Source organism: Haplochromis burtoni, unplaced genomic scaffold (assembly GCF_018398535.1).
Source record: "Haplochromis burtoni strain Fernald_Lab_line unplaced genomic scaffold, NCSU_Asbu1 Contig_34, whole genome shotgun sequence".
In the NCBI taxonomy this organism is placed as follows: Eukaryota; Metazoa; Chordata; class Actinopteri; order Cichliformes; family Cichlidae; genus Haplochromis; species Haplochromis burtoni.
The window spans coordinates 2689382-2711156 of NW_024582395.1; the positions used below are offsets into that span (position 1 = coordinate 2689382).

Genomic DNA, 21775 nt, shown 5'->3' on the forward strand with positions numbered 1-21775 from the left:
CTGGGGGCATTGGTGGGCAAGAGATGAAATATATATAATCGCCACAGCATAATGTACATTATTTATGAATGAAACATGAGACTTAAGTTTGGCTGCTTTGACAGTTAGAGTCTGCACTTTGAGTTGTTGTTTTTTGTGTTTTTTGTTTTGTTTGTAGAAACTGTTCTGTGGTCAACCCACAGAAGGGACACAAAGAGGCAACCTGTATTTTAGACCAGTGTACACCAGTAGCTGTGAATCCTCTCTGTCTTGGCAGTGATTCTGCTGAATTCAGTCGCAAACGTCTCACCAACACTGCACATGTAGTGATGGTAAAAATAAATATAAAACTTAAATATATATATATATATATATATATATATAAACTTTTGTTTTATGATGTTGTCAAAACACCCTTTCCCCTTAGCGTGTCCAGTGGTGCCAGTTAAGTTGAACACTGTTGCTAATGCCTGGAATGCCACTGTGGTATCACAGAGTGAGTAGGAGAGCTATTCCTTCTTGGCACTTGCTTCCCAAGTAGACCTTACCAACCGTTAAAAAAAAAAAAAATCAGTAATTTCGGCACATTTAACTTAACGCAACATAAATGTATTTATAAATAACACTGAAAAACTACTCACATTGACAAAAGAAGGTTGATTTAAAATGTATTTAGTGAAAGTAATGATTTTATCTTTCTAAACTTTAGGTTGAATGCTTGCAACTGAGTTAAGTGTATTGTTTGGAAGTCTATAGGCAAACTTCTGTAAGCATGAAAGGTCCTCTAATGATGAAAGAGACTTGTTGAAATATAGTTTCCCATATATATTCTGTTTTAAAAATAGATGCAATTGTTACTTATAGTTTAAACAATTTTAACAAACACACCCACACGGGGAATTTTTAAGCATAAGAGGAAGCTAAATGTGGACACACAACAGAGAAAAAGAGCTGTGTGCCTTGGTATTACCAGGTTGAACCAACAGGGGAAGTAAGGAGAGAAAGGCAGAGCCACAGGTGGCTCAAAGTGGCCTCCAGAAAATGCAGTCACCAAGAGGTGGAGTGGCTCAGAGGCAGAGGTCAGCCAGGTCAAAAAATTTAACAGGACGGTCAGATGAACTAGTCTTATTGATTAACGTAGTAGATCCTTTAATCTGCTGTCATGGTGGCATTGAAAACAAGTATATGAACTTGCAGCAATGGAAGGCAATACCATGGCAACCCACTGACACACCTGAAACTACCACTGAAATCAGACAAAGGGAAAGAGCGAGTGAGGGACGGAAAGAACGCCTACTTAGAGGCGAGAGGCTGAATACTTAAGCATTTAAAATGGTGTGGCATTTTTCCAGACAACATCCATTTGTGGTTTCCTAACTGGTGAAAGCAGATAAAGCTAAGTTGTAAATGAATTAGAAGTGCCAGTGATTCATCACCCACAGAAGCTGGAGAAACAGGAGATGGGGAAGAACTTACCGTAAACACTCTATATTCACATTAAAAGCAGTCAACAGAATAAACACTTGCTAAATGTATTTTTTTTCCTACAAACTCCAGACTTAGAATTTCGAGAACCACACCCAAGGTTGCCAAACCAATAACCAGGAGATAAACATTTTCCTGCTGTTTCCATAAACCAGCCTGTTCTGTTTAGACACTTTTGGCAAATTTAACTCCCTTATACAGTAATGTACACATATCAACATCATTAAACATCTGGTAGTCGATTGTGAGAAGACTGCAAAAGAAAAAAACCCCAAAAGTGGTGTGCCACCCACAGCGCCAAGATCTTGACATTATTTTCCAGGTTTTTGTAGAGAACAGACTGAAGAGATTGTTTTTCTACATTCTTAATAATTCCTAATAATTCTATACCACTGCCTTAAAATACACATTTATTATTACACTTTTTGTGATGATAAATGGATAAAATCAGCATTTCTGTCCATCAGTCTGCACAGAACAATATAACAAAGATTTTCTTTTTTCCTTTTTTGTATTGAAAATTAAAACTACTTTACAGTAGTCTTCAGTCTCTCACTTTAGAACTTTCTAGAATGCATTTGGATTTCGTTACAGTTTTGCTTTTGCTTTTGAATTGTTTGAATGGGATTTATGATTTTCTTTTTTCGGTGGGTCACGCAGGGCGAATCTGAGACTTTTGCCAGCACTAATTCCATGTTGTGTTGGTTGTATGCTTTCGGGTTACCTTTGTCAAGTTTAACAATCACAAAAATCAAAGGTCATTTGTTTTCTGGCGGAAAGACTTTCTTTAAGGATTGCGTCTGGCTTCCTCATTTTTAACCAGTCTCTGGTGCTGAGAAGCGTGCCCATGCCATGATACTACCATCACTATCCCTGAAAGGATTCTCATTCTTTATCCATCCCTTACGCTTCTGAGAGCTCTGTCACAGTTTTCTACAGAGAGCTCCTGGGCTTCATACCTTGTCCTGACATCCAGTGTGAATTTTTTGACCTCGCAGGTCTAAAGGTCTCCTTTTTCTAAACTATGTTCAATCAGTCTATTTGGACTAAGCTCTGGTCCAATCTAACAGATAACTAAAGCAAAGAGAATGAAACAATAAGTGGAAGAATTTTGTTTTAGTACAACATTTAGCCTATTATTTCAAATGACTGAAATTTGTGGAAAAATAAAAGAAATGCTTAAAAAATGTACACTTTAAAAAAAAACTCTGTTTTTTTGGGGTTATATTTCTTGTGTTTAATCTGGTTTTATATGCTTTTTCTCTCTATTCTTCATTTTTTTTACTTAAAAAACATAAAACGCCCAAAAGGGTTGGGCTTTTGATTTTGTATTAAAAAACAACAACAAAAACATTTTCATCAGTTTAAACAAAATGTTTAAAAAGTGTTATATGGATGTCTTTGGAACCACATGACACACGCGCAAATTGAAAATAAATAAACAATAAATCAATTCAATTTGCTGTAAGTTGAAAAAACAGGGATTTCACATAACATCACAGAGTAGTTGTTTTCTCGGGTTTGTCCTGTGTGTCCTGAACGCGGCACGACAACGCCCTCTCCCTGTGTGAACTGCAGGTTACAAGAATCCTATTGGCTAGTCCAGACGTCTACTCGCGGTTCGCTGTATTCCAGTAATCCCAACCCACTCGGGAGTCACTGGGCACGGTCCAACAGCACGGCAGGGACAGCGGCTGGATCGAGAAGATATCGTGGCTCTTTAATTATTTATCACGTCATTAAGGAGCAGGATTAATTGAATATATATCCGAAACATCAACGAAAACCAGTTCTCGTCACATCAGAGGTAATTTCGCTGTTATTTGTGTTCGGACGTCCTGCTAGCGATAGTTCGTTTAGGGCAGCTACTCCAGCTAACAGTGTTTTCCAAATATCGGTGGCCTGTCTGCGTGTGTGTGGTGGGTGGCTTCTAAGTGACTTTACAATGACTGTCGGCTGACTTTATCCCCTGTTATTATCATTAAAACTATTGTTAAGAAGTCAAGGGAAAATGAAAAACAGTTCATATTTAGTTACCGTGTAGTTTAATATAATTACAGTGTGTGCGTTTTTAAAGATGCGTTTGCTGTTGCGGTATTCCCCATGCTTCTCACTTGCTAATGCTAATGATGCAAACTGTCCGTCCTGTGATGGTGCAGTTGGGCTGGTCTGTTAAACTGAATCAGCCACAAATTCACATAATGGTAAATGGTAAATGGCCTGTATTTATATAGCGCTTTACTGGTCCCTAAGGACCACAAAGCGCTTTACATATCCAGTCATAATAGTTTAAAAACGAATAAATGGATGACGGTTAGAGCTTTTGATTGTTTTGCTGTGTATTTGGGACCCACAAATTTGAACTGTGTATGGTGATAATGTATATTTTGTAATTATGGGATTATGGTTTACAGATTGAGAGGTCAGTTTCTTAATCAGGTAGTCGGTGTGTTGCAGTATGGATTGGGTATTTGTGTCTCTATCTTGTGTCTCTTGGTATAAAACAGGTCAGAATCAGAATCAGAATACTTTATTCATCCCGAGGGAAATTAGGTCCATGTTCATTTTGAAACTAAACTGTGAACAGATAAAAAAATATGCACAGACAGGTAAAGAGATCCCCTATCTGGGAACATACAGCATGTTCTTACAAAACCCTGGGTGGGTATTTTATCATACTCTATCATACCCTACCCAGTAGCTGCTTAATATTACAGGCAACAGTTCATACCATTTGTAACACCTAAAAGCAGGGATACAGGCAGCGCACAATTAAGGTGCCAGTGAATCAGCAGGCGATCCTTCATAAGTGTTAAAGTATCTGCACATGACAAGTGAGGCAAATGATCCCTTGTTGCATTTTATTTATTTATATCTATTTGTTCAAACCTAACAGAAAGCTGTCACCCTGTTATTTTTAACTTCTTCATCTTTTCAGTAGTAGTAATAAGAGTTATCTTCTGTATCCTCTTCGTACATTACTTTTATTAAATTCTGATGGATTTAATAAAAATAGATACATTATTGCATCATGTAGTCTAGTAGTTTTATGACTCAACATGGGACATACAAGCAGCAGACACCATAACAATCTGGAAAAATATGTTTCACCTACCCCTAACTGGGAGGACAATAGGTCCCCTGTTGGTATGTTTGCTTTGCAAATGGTCACTTGGTTGTTTCCGCTAGAAGCTAACCTACTGCTAGTTTGCGTAGTTCTCTTTTTGGCTTGCTTGATTTAAGCTGTAGACAGTGTGTGTTTATTTGGCTTAAGTCAGAAGCTAGGAAGCAAAAATGTAAAAACAAATTATATGAAGTGAGCTGTACTCACTTCCAGTTGTTTTTTTAGATTAGCATTTTCATCCATAAAGAACTACAGGGAATAGGGAAGGAAGGAAATGCCTTGTGGTTGACATCCAAAAGCTACACACACACACACACATACACACACAGAGGACTCAATGTCTTCTTTCCACTGAGGTCAGAGCACCGACAGTTCACACGGACATTCATTTGGTAACTTTCCCTGTTTTCACTTATTCTCCAACAAGCATCCGGTCTTCCCCTCTTCCCATTTAAAGGTCGGACATAAGTAGCTGAAGCTTTAGCTCGTGTTTCAAAATGTCACCTCAGCTACATAGAGCCACTCAGTGCTTACTTCTTTGGTCACAGTGGTCACTGTATGACAGAGTAATGGCAGCTTTGCTGAGCGTAGGCTGAGAACAGGCAGACAACTGTTTCCCTGGATTCGGCAAAGGAAAATCTCATCAAAGGTTTTGATTGCCTTTTGTTCAAATAGTATGCATCTCTATGTACATATGAGCAGACATAAAAATGATAAGCTCATGCAATATAGTCCGCTACCTGGGGCAAAATGCTTACTGACAAAACATTGCAGCATATAAAAGGTTTATCAAACAAAGTTACATCTATTTAGGTAGGTGTGGTATTTTTCTAAGCTTTTTGTAATGTTTTGCTTGAGTAGTTGCTTTTTAGCTTAAAGCAGTGGTGGTTTGGTGTAATTTTGGCTTTGGCTCTCATTCATTTTTATTTTCGTCCTGGTCTCAGTTCTAGTGGGAACAACGATTCCTTTATATGATCTTTAAACGTCAGGATGTCTTTTGGTACATTTACAGGAGACAGGTTAATAACTGTTACTCTTACCGTGAAAAGCATTTCTCATGTTCTGTTGGTGTGGGGAAAAATATTGTTGGAATCTGGAAACTTGTAACTATAATAGTCTTATTATTACTTTGTGTCATATGAAATAAAAACAAGGTTTAATTATTAACTCCCCTGGGCAAAGGACAAGTGCACTAGCCAAGACACATACAAACAAAACCTTGGGGGAAAACAAGCACCTAACTTTGTGTCTGTCAGTAACTGTTTGTATTATTTGTGACTTGTGAACTCCCTGAAGCACTAGACATGGGAAATGGGTGTTTGAATATTAATTGACATTTTAACAATTTGATGTACGACGTGTTGGAGAAATAGTTGCATCACATCAGCAGCCAGTCCTGCATGGTGTATGGAAGTACACTTGGATATTTTCCATGGCTTTCCCCTAAACGTGGCTTTACACAGCTGCACAGTGTGGTGGTGTGGATAGGGGCGCAGGCTCAAATACAATGGCTTGTGTTTCACTGATTGTTCATTTCTTTGGTCCCGCTGTATTAAAAAGCAATGACAGCTCTGCTGACTGCAGGCTGGAACACACGCAAAGATTGCCTCCACATTTGGCTAAAGATAATACTATCAGTCACAGGGCCTCATTGCTCTTTCCAGTCTGTAATGTAAGGTCATTTGTGCAAATGAACAAGGGCAGAAATCACACAACCACAAAGTATCTCCCATCGCCTGAGGCAGATTAAAGTGTAATTCATCATAATATTTATGTATATAGACAATAAGATTTTTGTAATATTTTGAGGTGTTTCTGTCCAAGCACAGGTAATTCTGTCTCGGTCTTCTTTTTCAGTTTAGTTTTCAGTTTTTGTTCAGTTTTATTTTGTCTCCTGGCCTTGATTGTAGCATCAATAAGAATCACATAGCAATAACAGTTTATCTTCATACTTTTCTCGGTTCTTGTGTTTTAGTTTGACACTAGAGTTAAAAGAGTCAGTTATGGTGGCCCTGAAAGATCAAACACACTGCAACTTAGAAAAACACCAGCAAATAGAAAAATGCTGCAAAATACACAAAAAAAAGAATGGAAATTAGCCCAAAACATACTAATTCTGCTGTGAGGGAGAAAATGATGCAAGTTAATTTGTGTTTTATTTGCATGGTTTGCTATGACTGTTAGCTTATCTCCCCAAAAACACTTCCTTTGTGTTTTGTGAGGCTTTTTATGAGCTTTTCTATGTTTTTTCTCTTTCTGTTGTGTTTTAATCAGTTCTGTTTTGCTTGCTTTTGCAGCACTTTTCTTTTTTTGTGTGTTTTGCTACGTTGCAGTGCTTTTGACCTATCAAGGCCACTACAGTTAGTAGTATCAGTTAGTAATCACCAAGTTTTAATAGGTCTCTGTGGACAAACATTTGTCATTTACTATAATCACAGATCAGTTACAATCTACAGCTCGTCAGACGCCGCATGTAAATTCCCAGATGGGCTCTCATGTATACATAGATGTACTGATTCTTGCCATGGACATGCCAGTAACTGTGTTTATGGCGCAGTCCCTAAAGTACCAGTAACTGGAGTACATCTCTCCTGTACTTTGGATTCTTAGAAATGGTAGCTTCATTTGACAGTCAGTCCTGCCTGTGGTATTTTGCGTGGGAGTATACCTGGACAATCTTCATGGCTTTTCAGAGCCTCTTTACACAGCTGCATATACAGCCGGGAGCAAACTGTGGTGTGGAAAGAGGTGGCAAGCTTGAAGTCACGGTGTTGTCTTTGAGGTGAGTGTGCGCTTTCCTAAAATAGGGTTACTGCAGGCATACAGATGAGGTTTAGGCTTAGTTTTTAAGTAACAACATCCTTGGGGTTTTTGTTGTTTGTGGTCACATTCATCACTGCTCCAAAGACAAGAGCCAGAGCTCAGCAGAGAGGTATTGATTTGTGTGCTGATGTGCATTTTTAGCTATCAGTTTCTTGGATGAGATTTCCCAGAATGTACAGACACCCCCCCCCCCCAATGCCCTCACTTCCCATCAGTGCAGCCTGTTTAAAAAGAGAAATTGCTGTTGTTTTTGTCTTGTACCCTGAGGCTCAAAGAATTGTGTTGGGGCTTGTAAAACATTTCAACATGGTGTGAAAATTTGGAAAAATAATCCTCAAAGAAAGGAGAATGCCCTCTCACGTGGGAAACCACAAAACATGGAATAAAACTGTTGCTTTGGTGCAAGCACAAAAATGTGTAATAGACTGACTCCACTCAGCTGTATTTATATTGAACAGTTCCTCTGAATTTCATGTGAAGTGCACTTTAATGGCAGGAAAAAAACAGAAGATTTTTCAACTGCTATAGCCAGCTCTGCAGAAAGTCCCATTAAATAAATCACATTAATACTGCTGGGTTTAGTGTGCTTTTTGAATGCAGAAGAAGCAGCTGCTTAGAAAGGAAAATGCAATTGCTATGCATGCAGAAAGAACTAGATCGATGACCGCGAGGTTTATTTATTCACGTGTCATGTCTAAATCACAGCCAACAAACAAACATGAAGATATCTGTAACTACTTTAGGAGTCAAAAGAAAAAAACTGATCTTTAAATCCACTGACTGCTGGTCTACTGTGTAGATTGATGTTTCAGTTAATGACTGCCATAGCCTATAGCTTTAACAAAGAACTGTAGTGTTAAGAAACAAACACAAGGCTTTCAAGATTTGAAGCAGATTATAAATTTGTTCTAATTTATTCCCTCTGCCAGAATAAATAAAATCTTTTTCTTATCTTATGTTGAATCTGTCCTTGACAGAAAAGAGTTATGAAATCCAGTAGCTCTCGTACTCTTGTGGTATTTGCAAAGTTTGCAGTGGGCCACGTCATGAATTAATGAAACAGCCATCTAAAAATATATCCGCATGATGCTGCACGGTCATACTCAATGTCACTATGGAGTACTGATAGGATCACTTATTTGGCAACGAGGCTTAAGGTTTTGGCAGGAATTGTTTGCTCATCTATTTGAAACATGTCACGTTATTGCTGCAAAGGGCTTGGTTGTTTTTCAGAGGCGTGTTTTAGTCAAGCTAAAGAGACGTTTGAGGCCTGCCCCAGCCTGTCTCGAGGGAAACCAGATGAACTGCAAATGTCAGTGATGGTTCAACACACAAGAACTGAGATTTATATGCGTACACAACCACATGCAGGTTCATCGGGGTTAAGACTCGATTATTCCGTCCCTGTGCACTGCGACACATTTTGTGTTAAATTATCTAACTTTAGAAGAAAATCAGGCACCCAATGTACATCATACATGAGTCACGACTTAAAGTTTATGTTTGCAAGTATTTTTATGTATTTAATCATATTTTAAAGAGGGTGCAAAAAATATTTTTGTTCTCACATGTTGTGAAATGATAAATGCCTGTCTCATTCTTCTTAAGCTGCTTCTGCCAGACAAACTGGCAGTTTTATCTAGCAGAATGAATAAGCTGTTTGCTGTAGAGCTATCTAGAATACCAATTTATGTACTTGCATATTTGATAGCAATCTACAATAAGCTTTGGTCAGTGGGTGGAAAGATTCATGTCTGATTAGCTGAGAAAAAGAAAATCGTCACTCAAAGACAAATTTAGAAGCAGCAGAATGTGTCGTACTCTGCAGCGCAGGCCTGTGTCTGCTCTGAGCCTGGTAGAGTGCAATGGGGATGTGAACATCACTCTTGATGACAGCACCGCTGTCAATTTTTCAATAGGGACTAGGAACGCTTGCCAGATCTATTAACAAAGCTGCTAAGTTGGCAACAGTGAAGTCCTGTAAGTTACAGGGAGGTCAGGGGTCAAACTGAAATGTAATGTATTACACAATTTAACAAAAAAGTAAAAAAGTAGAATTCAAAATCCCAAAAAGTTGCAGAGTATTTGAGTGCAGCTGTGGTTTACCATAACAGCTGTGAACGATTTGTGTGGTTTTAGAGGGCAGCCAAACAGACGGTGAGCAGGCCGAGGTGGTACAGATTTTTGACTGGCAGTACCTGTGGAAGGAGTTTTGTTGACATTAGAATTGAATACACTCTGACATTCCATTTAGTGAAAATAAATGGTTGGGTTGATATTTCCCTGGAAAAGATAGCTCTGCGTTGTTGTACAAGTTATCTTCAGCTCGATCTACACTGCTGCCAGCTGCCTTTACATGCAAGTGTGTCTACTCAGCTTACATTACTTTCAATTAACCCAAAGTCCTGGTAGGAATAGTTAAATGTGCTCGTCTATCATAGACTATATATAAAAGTTGGACATAGGTTGGAGGTCTGTCTGTTTGTATAGAGATGAATGGAAAAATGACCCGTTGGCTCATTTTATCCATGATCTCAGTAAATACCTCCCCAGTGGTTTTATAGTCTCAGCCCGTAGTTTAAAGTTTTATTTAATACAACCTAAAGATCATTTATTAAATTGTTAGAATAAAAAAGGGGATAAAGTAGGGCGTGCTTTAGGGTGGACCTGCTTTCTGATTCATAACTCACTTTGTGTGAGCACACATTGGCCCACAGTGGCTAAGTCGTAATGCCCACAAAGCTCAGCTCAAAGCCTCAAGACAGGACTAACTGGTAATGTTGCCATAGCTACATCAATCTTTTATATTGCACAATGATTTTAGTCAGTGGCTTTAATCTGTAGGGTCAAGCAATGCAAGATTATATGTAGAGCACCTGTTAAATGCACAAAAAGTTCCAGCTGCATGCATACATGTTCTTGTCTTGTCTGACCCACAGCTGTGGGGCTGTATGGTGCTGTGGATAACGTGTGCAAAAGATCCTCATTTCGAAACCGGGAGGAGACACAGAGTCAGCCTTGGGGCGTTCAAAGCTAGTGTACTGGTAGTGCTGGTTCCAAGCCTGGGTAAGTGGGAGGTTTGTGTCAGGAAGGGCGTCAGGCATAAAGTCTGTGCCAAATCAAACATGCAGATACGTCCGGCAGCCAAAAGAACCTGCAATGCTGGTGCCACAGTTGTCTTTGTATCCAGTTTGCCTGTATCTTTCTGATTGTTCATAAGTCCGGTTGATAGGAGCAGTGTTAAATCAAAACCCTCCAAAACGGCTTAGAAAAAATAAAAAACTAGGACCTTTAAGAGGAGGACAAGTACAGGATAACCCAAATACCAGGAACAGGAGGATTTTCATAACCAGTGTGTGTGATGTGTGTGCTTAAACAGCTGCCACGGCGAAGTTTTTGGGTTTTTTTTTTTTTTCTCCTTACGGTTGACTTTTCTTGGCAGTTGTACATCTGGCTTTGGCAAGAAGTAACATAAGAATGGCAGCTTGCAGTGAGGTATTGCAAAAATTGAAGTCAGTTCAACACATTGGTCCCCAGTGAACCCAGCAGTGTCAGAAACAAACCTAAAGAACATTTCTTAAAAACACTGCGTGCCAGAATATTTTCATGGAAAAAACATTATGTTTACATGACTTCAACCCGGACAGCTTCACAGTGTCCCCAAGTAACTCTCGGTCATTAGCATTATTTTTTTCACAGCCAGGCTGTTATTTTCTTTTTTTAATAATATCTATGTTTTAACATGATACATGATACATTTATCGTTGTTTTGAACTCTTCTGGGTTTTTCCACAGGCCTTCCTCTGTATAGGTTTTGCCTCTCAGGATGTTTTAACACGGTAGTGTAGTGAAGAGGACCATCACTTCATCAGGATCTGTAAGCGGACGCTTGGCCAGTAGATAAAAATGGCTCACTTAAGTCTCACTCCCACCTCAAAGCTTATTAGCAGTGGCTTTGTCTGGCTCCTGTGGATTGTCCTGGGGTTTTCCGCTTCACACACTCATGCAGATACTGGTAAGAACTGAAACACGTGAAGGAAACCTTAACTTTAATAAATCGGATATTCTGCTCTGCTGAACTCATCTAATGTTGAAGGTTTCTTTAATTCTAAGAAGCCATTTAGAGTTAAACTGTGTGTCCTTTAATCACTAAACCCTGATGGAATTTTTCCCCCCCCAGGCCTTACAGTACCTCAGCGGGTGACGCTGTCTCCTAACTGGTACACACAGGAACTCTCCATATCCTGGTTGGGAGGAGGCGCGACGACCTTTGACCTCATCATTCTAAGAACTGAATTCAATGAAACTGTCTTCTATGTAAGAGCACTTCATTTTCTACGAACTTGTTTTGTCATGGAATTTTAAAGCAATTGTAGTAATTATGAGTGTAGGAAGATTTGCTGTACTGGTAACATTGTTTTGAAAATCATCTTTGGTATTTGTATAGTATTTTTTTTTTTTTCAAAAGGGAATCGTTATCTTGTGCTGCATATTTTCCTGTAGTGATTGCTTTGATTTTACGTGAACTTTAGGTTTTGTGTGCACTAAGTAGGTGATTTCTTCTCTATGACGGTCGCAATATTTCACCAGTTACTTGTTTTAACTGTGCATTCTGTGTATGTTCTGTAGGAGACAGTCTCTCCGACAGTGAATAAGGTGAGTGGTCTGCACCAGTGGACGTGGACTTCAGTTAACCCCCTGGAGTGTACCTCCCTGTCAGTCAAAATCCGCTCAAGAGATGGGCACACTACAAGTGAATGGAGTCAGACTGAGACACTTCAAGGTCAGTGGCACGGATGTATATTATAGACCATCAGTAATTAGTTAAAACCTAAGTACCCAGTTAGTATCCTGTTGGCATGTTCTCATTAAGGCCTCATTCTTTTAAAATGTATACCTCCTAAAATATTTGCCTTGTGTATATCAGTGTCTTTTTACACCTTACTACTCTCTTAACTCAATTTTTTTTTTTTATTCTCTCTCGATCTGTTTTCTATTTCAGGAAATGATCACCCCAATAGTGAGCAGAGAGTTAAGGTATTTCCCCAGGACAAAGTTTTACCTGTGGGGGCCAACATCACCTTCTGTTGCATTTTGGATGAAGGGATGGTCTTAGATAAGCTAAAGTACGACGGGAACACCACGAGCGTGACACGACTGAGCAGGCGGACCTATTCCACTACAGTGTTTAATCTGGTGGCCTCTCGCCAGTCAGGGAGCAACATGCTTTGTTTGCCAGAAGACAAGGAAAAACTGTATGGAACCGTTGTGTTTGTTGGATGTAAGATAAACACGTTTGAAATATGTTTAGATCTAATCTGGGTTAATGTTTTGGGCATGGCAGAAAAATACATTCATTTATATCTTTTAATATTTACGACTCTAAAAATGTGACTGAGATTTTTTATTTTTTTCTGCCCACATCCCCAGATCCACCACTGCCCATTGATTTTAAATGTGAGACTCATGACTTAAGATCAGCTGTGTGCCAGTGGGGTAAAGGACGAGACACTCACTTGTATGGCAGTCAACGAGGAACTCGCTACTTTGTGAACAACAGGTACGCAGTCTCACTCACAAAAGGGAACAGTAGAACTGTACAATCACTCATTCACAGAAAACATCTGCAGGTTCTAGAATACATGGACATTACAGGGAACCTTTACCTGTATTTTTCAAACAATCCTACATCCGTCCAAACCTGTCCAAACCGCACGTTGGATGTTTCTTTTTTGCCACCTAAAGCTTTTTATCCAGTGTGAGCACAAAAATGATTTGTCCAGTAGGTCACAGAAGCAAAAGGGTCCAACTGCAGTGCCTTAAACCTCTCTCCTCAGGCAAGAATAACATATATAAAATGTACACGTGTGCTGCTCATCAACTGGCATTACCTGCATGATTATAGGCAGAACTTTTTCAGTGAAGAGCTGCGATGATGCTCTCCACAGTACCGTGCCTGCAGTTTTCTTCCAGATAAAAATGCTATGAACCCAGGATGGAAAGAAAACAGAAAATTGTTTTAAAAAATTAGATGTGAAAGCCCTTTCAGCTTTTATGTCCAAGACTTTGCTTTTAGCCATCATCGGGTCACACTTAGTTTGTATTTGAACAACGTGTTTATATTATTTATGACAGTTTCTCTGCCTTTCTCTAAAAATCCTTTTTTTGTACGGGAAAAAAAAACTAGCTGAGAGAGGAAGACGAGAAATATAAAACACTTAGGCAAAGAGACCACTTGCCTCTGTGAGTCCATTTGATAGCAGATTGGCACACTTCCAAGCCTTTTACAGGAATAGCTTGAACGCTGGCCAAAATGTTTTTCATTCTGTGCCTTTTCTATATGTTAGAAAGACAATTTGAAGTGATTACATTTTATTGTGAATTGCTATACTTACAGCAAATCTAATTTTTTATGCCTTTTTTTGTGTTTTTTGTTTTTTTTTGTTTGTTTTTTTTAGGGACTGCAGTGAGGTCAACCAAGATGTGGGACAGAAAGAAGCAACCTGTACTTTCGACACATGGGAGGGTAACTGGACACTGGTAGCTAAGAATCTTCTCGGCCAGTACAGCCTCACGGACACTGCTGAACTCAGTCACAGAGGTAGGTGGCTCAACCTTAGCTTCTCTCCATCACTGCACATACTCTTCTGGTAAAACAGACATATAGAAATCAAAAATATCTAAAAAATACTTTTTTCCTTTTCTGATGTTGTTGAATCTTTCTTCCTCCTCAGTGTGTCCAGTGGCGCCAGATCTGCTGAGCGTCGTTGCCGATGCCTGGAATGCCTCTTTGTCGTGGCATTGGAAGTACGACAGTTATTCTTCCTTGGCACTTGTCTGCCAGGTTGAGATCACCGCAACAGAGGACGAAAAACTAATAAAGGTGAGAAGTCTGCGCTTGTGTATGTTGTGCAATATGTCAGACATCATCACTTTGATTCTTCTAGGACTGCATCCTACCACATTGCCCTCAAGAAATGCGAGGTCATGTAGGATGTTTTCTCATTCGTGCTTATAAAATCGAATGTCTGTTTCCAGCGTGTTTTCTCTGGTGTGGGTCTGAGGTCTGTGTTTCTGTCGGACCTGTATCCTGATGAGCACTACAGTGTTAAAGTCCGCTGCGGTGCCCAGCAGAATTTCTGGAAGTGGGGAAACTGGAGCAAACTGTCTTCCTTCAAAACTAAAACCTATGGTAAATTATTTATTTGTGGTGTTGCTTATTTTGGCAGAATTAGGGATTCAAGTGTTTATTATTTCCTAATTTTATCAATCAGTAATTTTTTAGTGATTAATTGTTGGGTGTCTGCCTGAATTAATTCAACTTTAAGGAAATCTAGGAAGTAAATTTGTTGCTAAATACTGGATATTTGAAGTCCTCATTTCTATAGGACTAGAGTCTCTGAAATGTAACATAACGTTTGTATGTTTTTGACTTTTCTCAGTTCCCGATACCCCAGATGCTTGGATATGGTTGAACACAGATAACACCGGGAAGGTTGTTTGGAAGGTAATGTGTCCTTTTTTTTTTTTTTTTTTCTTCTTTCATCTTTGACTTGAGCTGTTTTAGATTTACATGGTCATTTTAGACAATTTGCTTTATGCATGTATAATTGGAAAGAGCACAGATTCATCATGTTGACTACAGCTATAATGCACAGACAAGTAACATGTGCATTTTCATTCGTTATCCTGTTTCGTTTTACCACTTTGACACAGGTCACTGTTTAATGTACCATGAAATGTACCCCAATAAGAAGAAAGCGATTTAATATCATTTCTTTCCCGATCTCCTTTAGCCTCTAACACGAAGACAGAGCCACGGTAAACTGACACAATATGAAGTTTTCCTTTGGAGTCTTGAAGAAAATCGAGCACTTGCGCCGGCTGTAACCTTGCCACCGAATAATTGGTCCATGCCAGTCAACCTCACAGAAATCGCTTTCTTCAGCAATAACGGCAGCGTCGTAGCAAAAGTAACTGCAAGGAATAATGCGGGATCTTCTCCACCTGCAAGAGTACATTTGACAAGTATGTGAAAGTGGAAAGAGAGTGTGTGTGAGATGTTTATCTTATATTTCAACAGCACACTTGACCTAATGTGACATTGCTGGCAGCTTCTAAGGAGAACTTTCTGGTGTTTTAGCGTCTGCTTTCACTCGTATAACATGCGTCGTTGTTAAAACCCTAAAGTAGCACTCTGTTGTGTAGAAACAGTGAATAGATGTGGCTTCTACATTGCTAAGCTTGTTTTCATCCTTCCAGGTGTGGAACCCCTTGCTGCGCCCAGGATAGTTTATACAGACCAAGGTTTTCCCCTGTTCTGGGAAAACAATGCCAATGCCACCTGTGGATATGTGGTAGAGTGGCTTGATGCCTTCTGCCCACAAGACTGCCCTGTAGAGTGGATTAAGTTGCCTGCTGGAACCACTAATGTTTCCATTGAGTCAGGTATGCAACAACTGTCAGCCTGTGAAAACGGAGCATTGATTTCAGTGGATTTTAGCACTGTGCTGTATGTGTTTTGATTGTTGGTACAAACTTTGTTGTCTTTCTGTTAGTATTATTCTTGACTGTGTATAGTAATTTCAGGTCTTTTCAGACACGGAATAGATAATATTGCTGTTTTCTAGTTAGCTCCATTCAAAACAGCCAACAGCATTGATAGGAGGCAAAATTACTGACAGTATTACTACAGTGTTACTACAGTATTATGTGTTGTATTATTATGTGTTGGCAATTATTAAAATCTAACTGTATGTAATTGCTCACCTGATTGAAGTGAATTACACATCAAGTGTTTGCTTGCAATCAATCTCGTCTCCGTGTCTCTTGCAGGATAATTTGTTAAACTTACTGCTCTTGTGCTAGATACACAACTCTCAAACTTTGTTACTGATGGATTCAGGAAGCTGCAACTATGTGATGAATTGTTAACTTGCTAATCTGACCTGTCACTGGTACTGTGACTGAAAGCATGTATCTCGTGGCAATGGTTTGTTTAGACATTCTCCAAAACACTGATAGGTTTTAATGAGCTGGGAAACTCAAGATGTTGGAGGGACACCCGTGCAGTTGCAGTCTTGTGACTGCAAGTAGTCACTCTTGTGCTAAAACTGTTTGTGTAAAATGTGCTTTGCTCGAGGTTTATGGAAAAGTGGTCAGAGCGTGCATTCTGATATGGAGAGGTCACATTCAGATTAACAGGAGAGAGTACACGTCAGAAAGAGGTTTAAGATATTAATACGATTTTCAGCTTACAACAACCTCAGTTACCTCAAATAACTCCACTGAAAGGGGCTGTCGAATTTTAAATTGTGTTGCATAACGCACAATAATCTGTTTCTCTGTCATCAGCTACGTTCCAGCCAGGTGTGAGATACAACTTGTCCTTGTACAGCTGCTCCTCAGATGCCAGGGAACTGTTGAAGCGCTGGCAGGGATACATGCAGGAGCTGGGTAGGGATACCGCTGCACACTGAAAGCTTATCTTTAAAAAAACAAACAAACAAGCAAATAAACAAAAAAAATGGCGCTGTGTGTTTTAATCGCGGACAACTTTTCTCCTTCTCGCCATGCTCCTCCAACCTTTTCCCACCTTTTGTGGTTTCCACAGTCCCTTCTGTTGCTTTGACTCTGTCAGCCAGTCAGCAGAACGCTGATGTTCTTCTCACCTGGAAAGAGATTCCACTGGTGAACAGAAGAGGCTTCCTCCTGGGCTACAATATTTACAACAGCACTGGTTACCAGTTCAAACTACTAGGTATATTTATGATTCTCCTCCTGTTTAACCAATAAAACTGTTACAGTATGATACTTTAAAAGGATAAAGATCATGAATAATTATGATTTTGCAGTTCATCACAATGTGTGCATTTTGCTTCTGGTTAATACTTTTCTTCTTCTTTTCTCTCCTTACTCATTCATTACCCTTTGAACAGAGAATGTGTCTGATCCAGAAACGATGAGCTACACAGCAAAGGATTTTGCAAAGGGTTTCATTAAGGGGACCTTCAAATTTACTGTCAAGGCCTACACTGCAGCAGGGGAGAACACAGGCACCACTGCCACTGTAACAATAGAGCCCTACAGTACGTAAATACCTAGTTTTATTTATTATGTCAGTCTGTCAGCATTATTAAAGATTCTCATGTATGATGCATGCATTTATGTGTGTATGTATATATGTATCGATAGCATAATTTGTACTTAGATGTAGGTAAATTGGTAGTGTAGCATTTCTAATACTCTTTGTCCTATCCTGACAGCTGATTGGCTCATCTTGGAGATCTTGACTTCTTTGGGGCTTGTAACTTTATTACTGGCCATCGTCACTTTCACTTGCTACAAGAAAAGGAAGTGGTAAGACTGTTGTGCTGCTATTTTTGCTAGTCTTTCTCTCTTGTTTGCATGTATGCAAGAGATGATTTTATAATTCAAGGCAGCAATGCAGAGCATCTTTTTTTTATAATTATTATTATTATTCAGGCACTTGATATTCTAAATGTTAAAATTAAAATTCTGCTCCTACCAGGGTAAAGAAGGCATTCTATCCAGATATTCCAGAGCCCAAGCTTCCCAGTGATTGGCCCAGGACACGGGTACAGTATTAGCTTAATCCAGTATGATCCTTAGAAACTTCCTTGTGCTTCCTTTGTGATTACAAAAGCTCATTCCCTGTTTTTTATGTGTTATTTTTTTATGCTGTCTTGTGAAACTATATTTAACTGACTCTTTGTCTCTTTCAGGGTCTGTTGGACGTGAAGCCATCTCCCCACAGCATGGTGTGTGTTGTAGAAACACCTGAGTATGATTGTATTAAAGATATGCTTGTTGCCATTCCTGAGGAAGATGAGGATGATGCAGGGCAGGGAATAGGAGATGAGTCAGTTGACACAGATGAACCAACGTCATTACGCTACTATAACCAAATGGTAGATGAGCGTCCCATAAGGCCACGTTTCCCAGACTCGTCTGCTTCTTCTATATCGTCTATGAGTTCAGCTCACACCGATGTGACATACACAGGGATCCAGACCTCAGGGTCTTCTTTGGTCCTCCAGCTGGATCCACAGGGTTCTTCCGAGTGCCACCAACCCCAGCTTGATCGGTCGGTCAGCTCAGGAGGAGGAGGCTATCGACCTCAGATGCAACCTAGAGCCCCAAGTGATGACATGGACCTGCCTTCACCTGAGTCTTTCCTAGAGCCACAGGCTGCCTGTTCTGGGGGCTACAAGCCCCAGGGCTCCTGGCAGTTGGACTCCCCCGTGGATGCTGCAGAAATGGGCAGCCTGGCACCTTCACTGGGATCCCCTACCTCTGTTGCTTCCACTCAATTCCTTCTCCCGGATGGAGAGGAGAACACAGGGGAGAAACGACAGCTGTCGTCTTCAGCAGCATCCTGGCTCACAAACCTGCTGTCATCAACAAAACCATGAGATCATCTCTCTCTCAGTACTAGTCGCCAGGTCAGGGGGTTTAATGTGAAACTATTTTCATCATTACTGTTACCAGTGTCATGTATCGCAAGGCTAAGCCACATAGTCTAGCTAAGTATCCCTTCTGATGTAGCACTACATGATTGTTGCATTTCGACAGCAGCAGTTAATAAGTCATTTTCTGACGTTTATGCCAAACACGTAGAAATGTGTCTTGTTATTTTCTCGTCCTTGGATTATGAATATAAATCTGTATATTTATAAATCAAAACATTTCTATCATGGCAGCAAAACTCCTCAAATGATTTGTTCATACCTCTCCTCTTTCTACCATACTATATATGCACCCTCTGGAGACCCGGTGTCTGATCTGTGACTTTGTGTGATGGGCATTTCCAAATGGCATTTCCTGTGTTTAGTGTGCTTACCTTTCTTTCTTCCTTTCTTTCTTTTGGTGATGTAAGCTTTACTACACTACAGAGAAAAACTGAATGCAGCACAGCTTCAAACTTTATAATGGCGCCTGAAAATACTTTATAAGTACCTTTTAGGAAAGGAGCAGTTTTAATTGTTCATGTCTTCTGCTGTTCCACCATTGGTTTAATCTTACCTGCTTTGAGACAGCTACAGGACTGAAGCTCAAGTCCTCTCACATGTGATTTACAGTTCACAAATAACTGTTGAAACAGGGAGATATCAGTGGAACTATGCACTTATTGATGAGAATCATCTTTAGTTTACACAGATGTGGGTGTGGTGCTTTGTATTATGGTCTGGAAATATATGGGTGATAAACCCATCGGATATACACTGTTATAAGCTAAAAACATGAATACAAAGTGATGTATTATAATGAACAAACACACTAATATGTAATGTTTTCTTGCCTTCTGTTTTGCCTTCATTACCAGTAGAGTTTATTTTTATTTTTTCATTTGTTTTTTGGGGGTTTTTTGCCACGAAACGGATTTCACGGTCAGGCTGATACTTGTATTATCCTCCGAGATGATGATTGATATTATACATTTTTAACTGATGCGAGTTAGTTGGGTGGGTAATCAACGTTTTCAAAATTCAACGCTTCCAATGCTTTGCACCATCAAATTTCACACATTGCCTTATTACTCATAAATGTTGCTGTTAACAATGTCTTACGCTAATGTGATTCAGAATTGACTGAAAGTGCACTGTATTTCAGTATCTGGATCCCACCCACACTTTAGTTTAATGTACAGGAGATGTCATTTGTCATCAGTTTTAGTGAGTGCTATGGCTTCTCGGTGTGTCGGTGTGGATTGCGAAGATTTCTTTGGTTTCTTTAGAGAGTTCTGCACAAGAACTTAATATCATTTTGGTAGGCTGTGTTTATGTGTTTACTGTCTTTTGGTCTGCAGTACATTTAAACAAATGTTTTATAATAATATATATATATGCCGCCTTTTAAATTCTATGGTTAGATAAAGGGACCAAAGGAGAGAAATGATAGATAATGACTAGAAATGCTCATTGAATACAAATGAGTATAGAAAGCTTATAATTTGACACAATAAGCAAGATGTATTGTTTTCTTTTCTTCTTTTAGAGTCAGGCCAGGGCTTGCCCGCACGGCAGATGTGGTCTGTTGTTTCTCAGTGCCTCCAGCCAACAAGCTTTAAGCAAACCTACTGTGACGTGAATCATGACGTAAACGAACTTTAACTCTGTCTTCACAGACGAACTGATAACAGGCAGGCAGTCAGTCCTCTTTGACTACTGAGAAAATTGTATCCCCCCTTTCTTTCTCTCAGAAAACTGCTCTGAATTTTGATTTATGAGGCGACAGCTTGCATCAGTACTGAATAAGCCACTTTCAGTATAGGAGATCATCATCTTCCAAGATTATTTTAAAGAGGGGATGTAACTCTGAGTATTTAAACATGGCTGCATATTCTGTTCCTTCGAAGCTTGCTTTTTTTTTTTTTTTAAAAACAAGCAGTGCTTCGAAGGTTATAAGTTACAGTGTGTTACAGGACTTATGTTGATTTTGATCAACAGACTGGCACCTTTTTATTGTCCTGGAAATCTTATTATTAATGCAACAAACTGTACATAAGTGTGATTTTCTGTTTTCCCCTTACTTTCTTGCAATCAAAATCTCCTGATGTTTTATATAAAATGGCATTATATTCCCTCTATTTAGTTAATGAGAGGAAAATTCAAACAGTCAGATTTGAAATATATATTTGTTGTATATAAAGTGAATAAGAATTGTGATCCTGTTTTTTCTTTTTCTTTTTTTTTTTTAAGCTTACTCCGCTTTGCATTGCTATCTTACCATAGGAGATTCGCTTTGCCAGACAAAGTGTATGTAAGGCTAGAGATCTCTTCATTGCAGCTGCAGACGAGCAATTTTTCTTTAAAGTTTCCGCTGTTTTCTGAGGTTCATCTTCATTTTTAATGAGTGTTTACACTGTAGAATTTTTGAATATGTGCTTTGTATACCAGTGTAAACTTGCTGCTTTACACATCTTCCTCGTTGGCCTCGGATGTCTTTGTGAAATTGATGCATGCTATCTAAAATATCACAACAAAACAGTGGCTTGTAAACTTCTCGTTTATGTTGCCATATGGCTTGGAAACTAACACTTCGTGTTCTGCATGACAACAGGACTGAAAGTATTGTGCATTTAAAAAAAGTACCTTATTTCAGGAAATTGTTCTTAAATTCGTGATATCTAGCAGATTATTTTATCCGTTCATTTTATTGAATGAAAACACTACATTTTGTCCGAGTGGAAAAAATAAATGTTAACACTACTAACACAAAATGGTATACTATTTGTTTCAATGCAATAAAATGACTTGTCTGGCTGTTAGTTTGTCGGCGTGGTTCTTTTTTTTTTTCCATATTTTTTTTTTAATAAACATTTTAACCATAATCAACGTGCCC

General features: G+C 39.2%; 1 protein-coding gene across 1 annotated transcript; it reads left to right on the plus strand.

Annotated features, from left to right (window-relative positions):
• The first annotated feature begins 3095 nt into the window (after nt 1-3095).
• lifra (LIF receptor subunit alpha a) lies at nt 3096-21696 on the plus strand. The gene is made up of 18 exons (XM_014332595.2): nt 3096-3271; nt 11207-11426; nt 11592-11728; nt 12041-12194; nt 12414-12692; nt 12842-12971; nt 13870-14012; nt 14146-14294; nt 14450-14603; nt 14854-14918; nt 15208-15439; nt 15674-15859; nt 16766-16867; nt 17025-17171; nt 17350-17499; nt 17677-17770; nt 17943-18009; nt 18157-21696. Exons 2-18 carry the CDS (start codon nt 11318-11320, stop codon nt 18844-18846), a joined length of 2988 nt encoding a protein of 995 aa, XP_014188081.1. The 5' UTR covers nt 3096-3271; nt 11207-11317; the 3' UTR covers nt 18847-21696.
• Nucleotides 21697-21775: the final 79 nt, after the last annotated feature.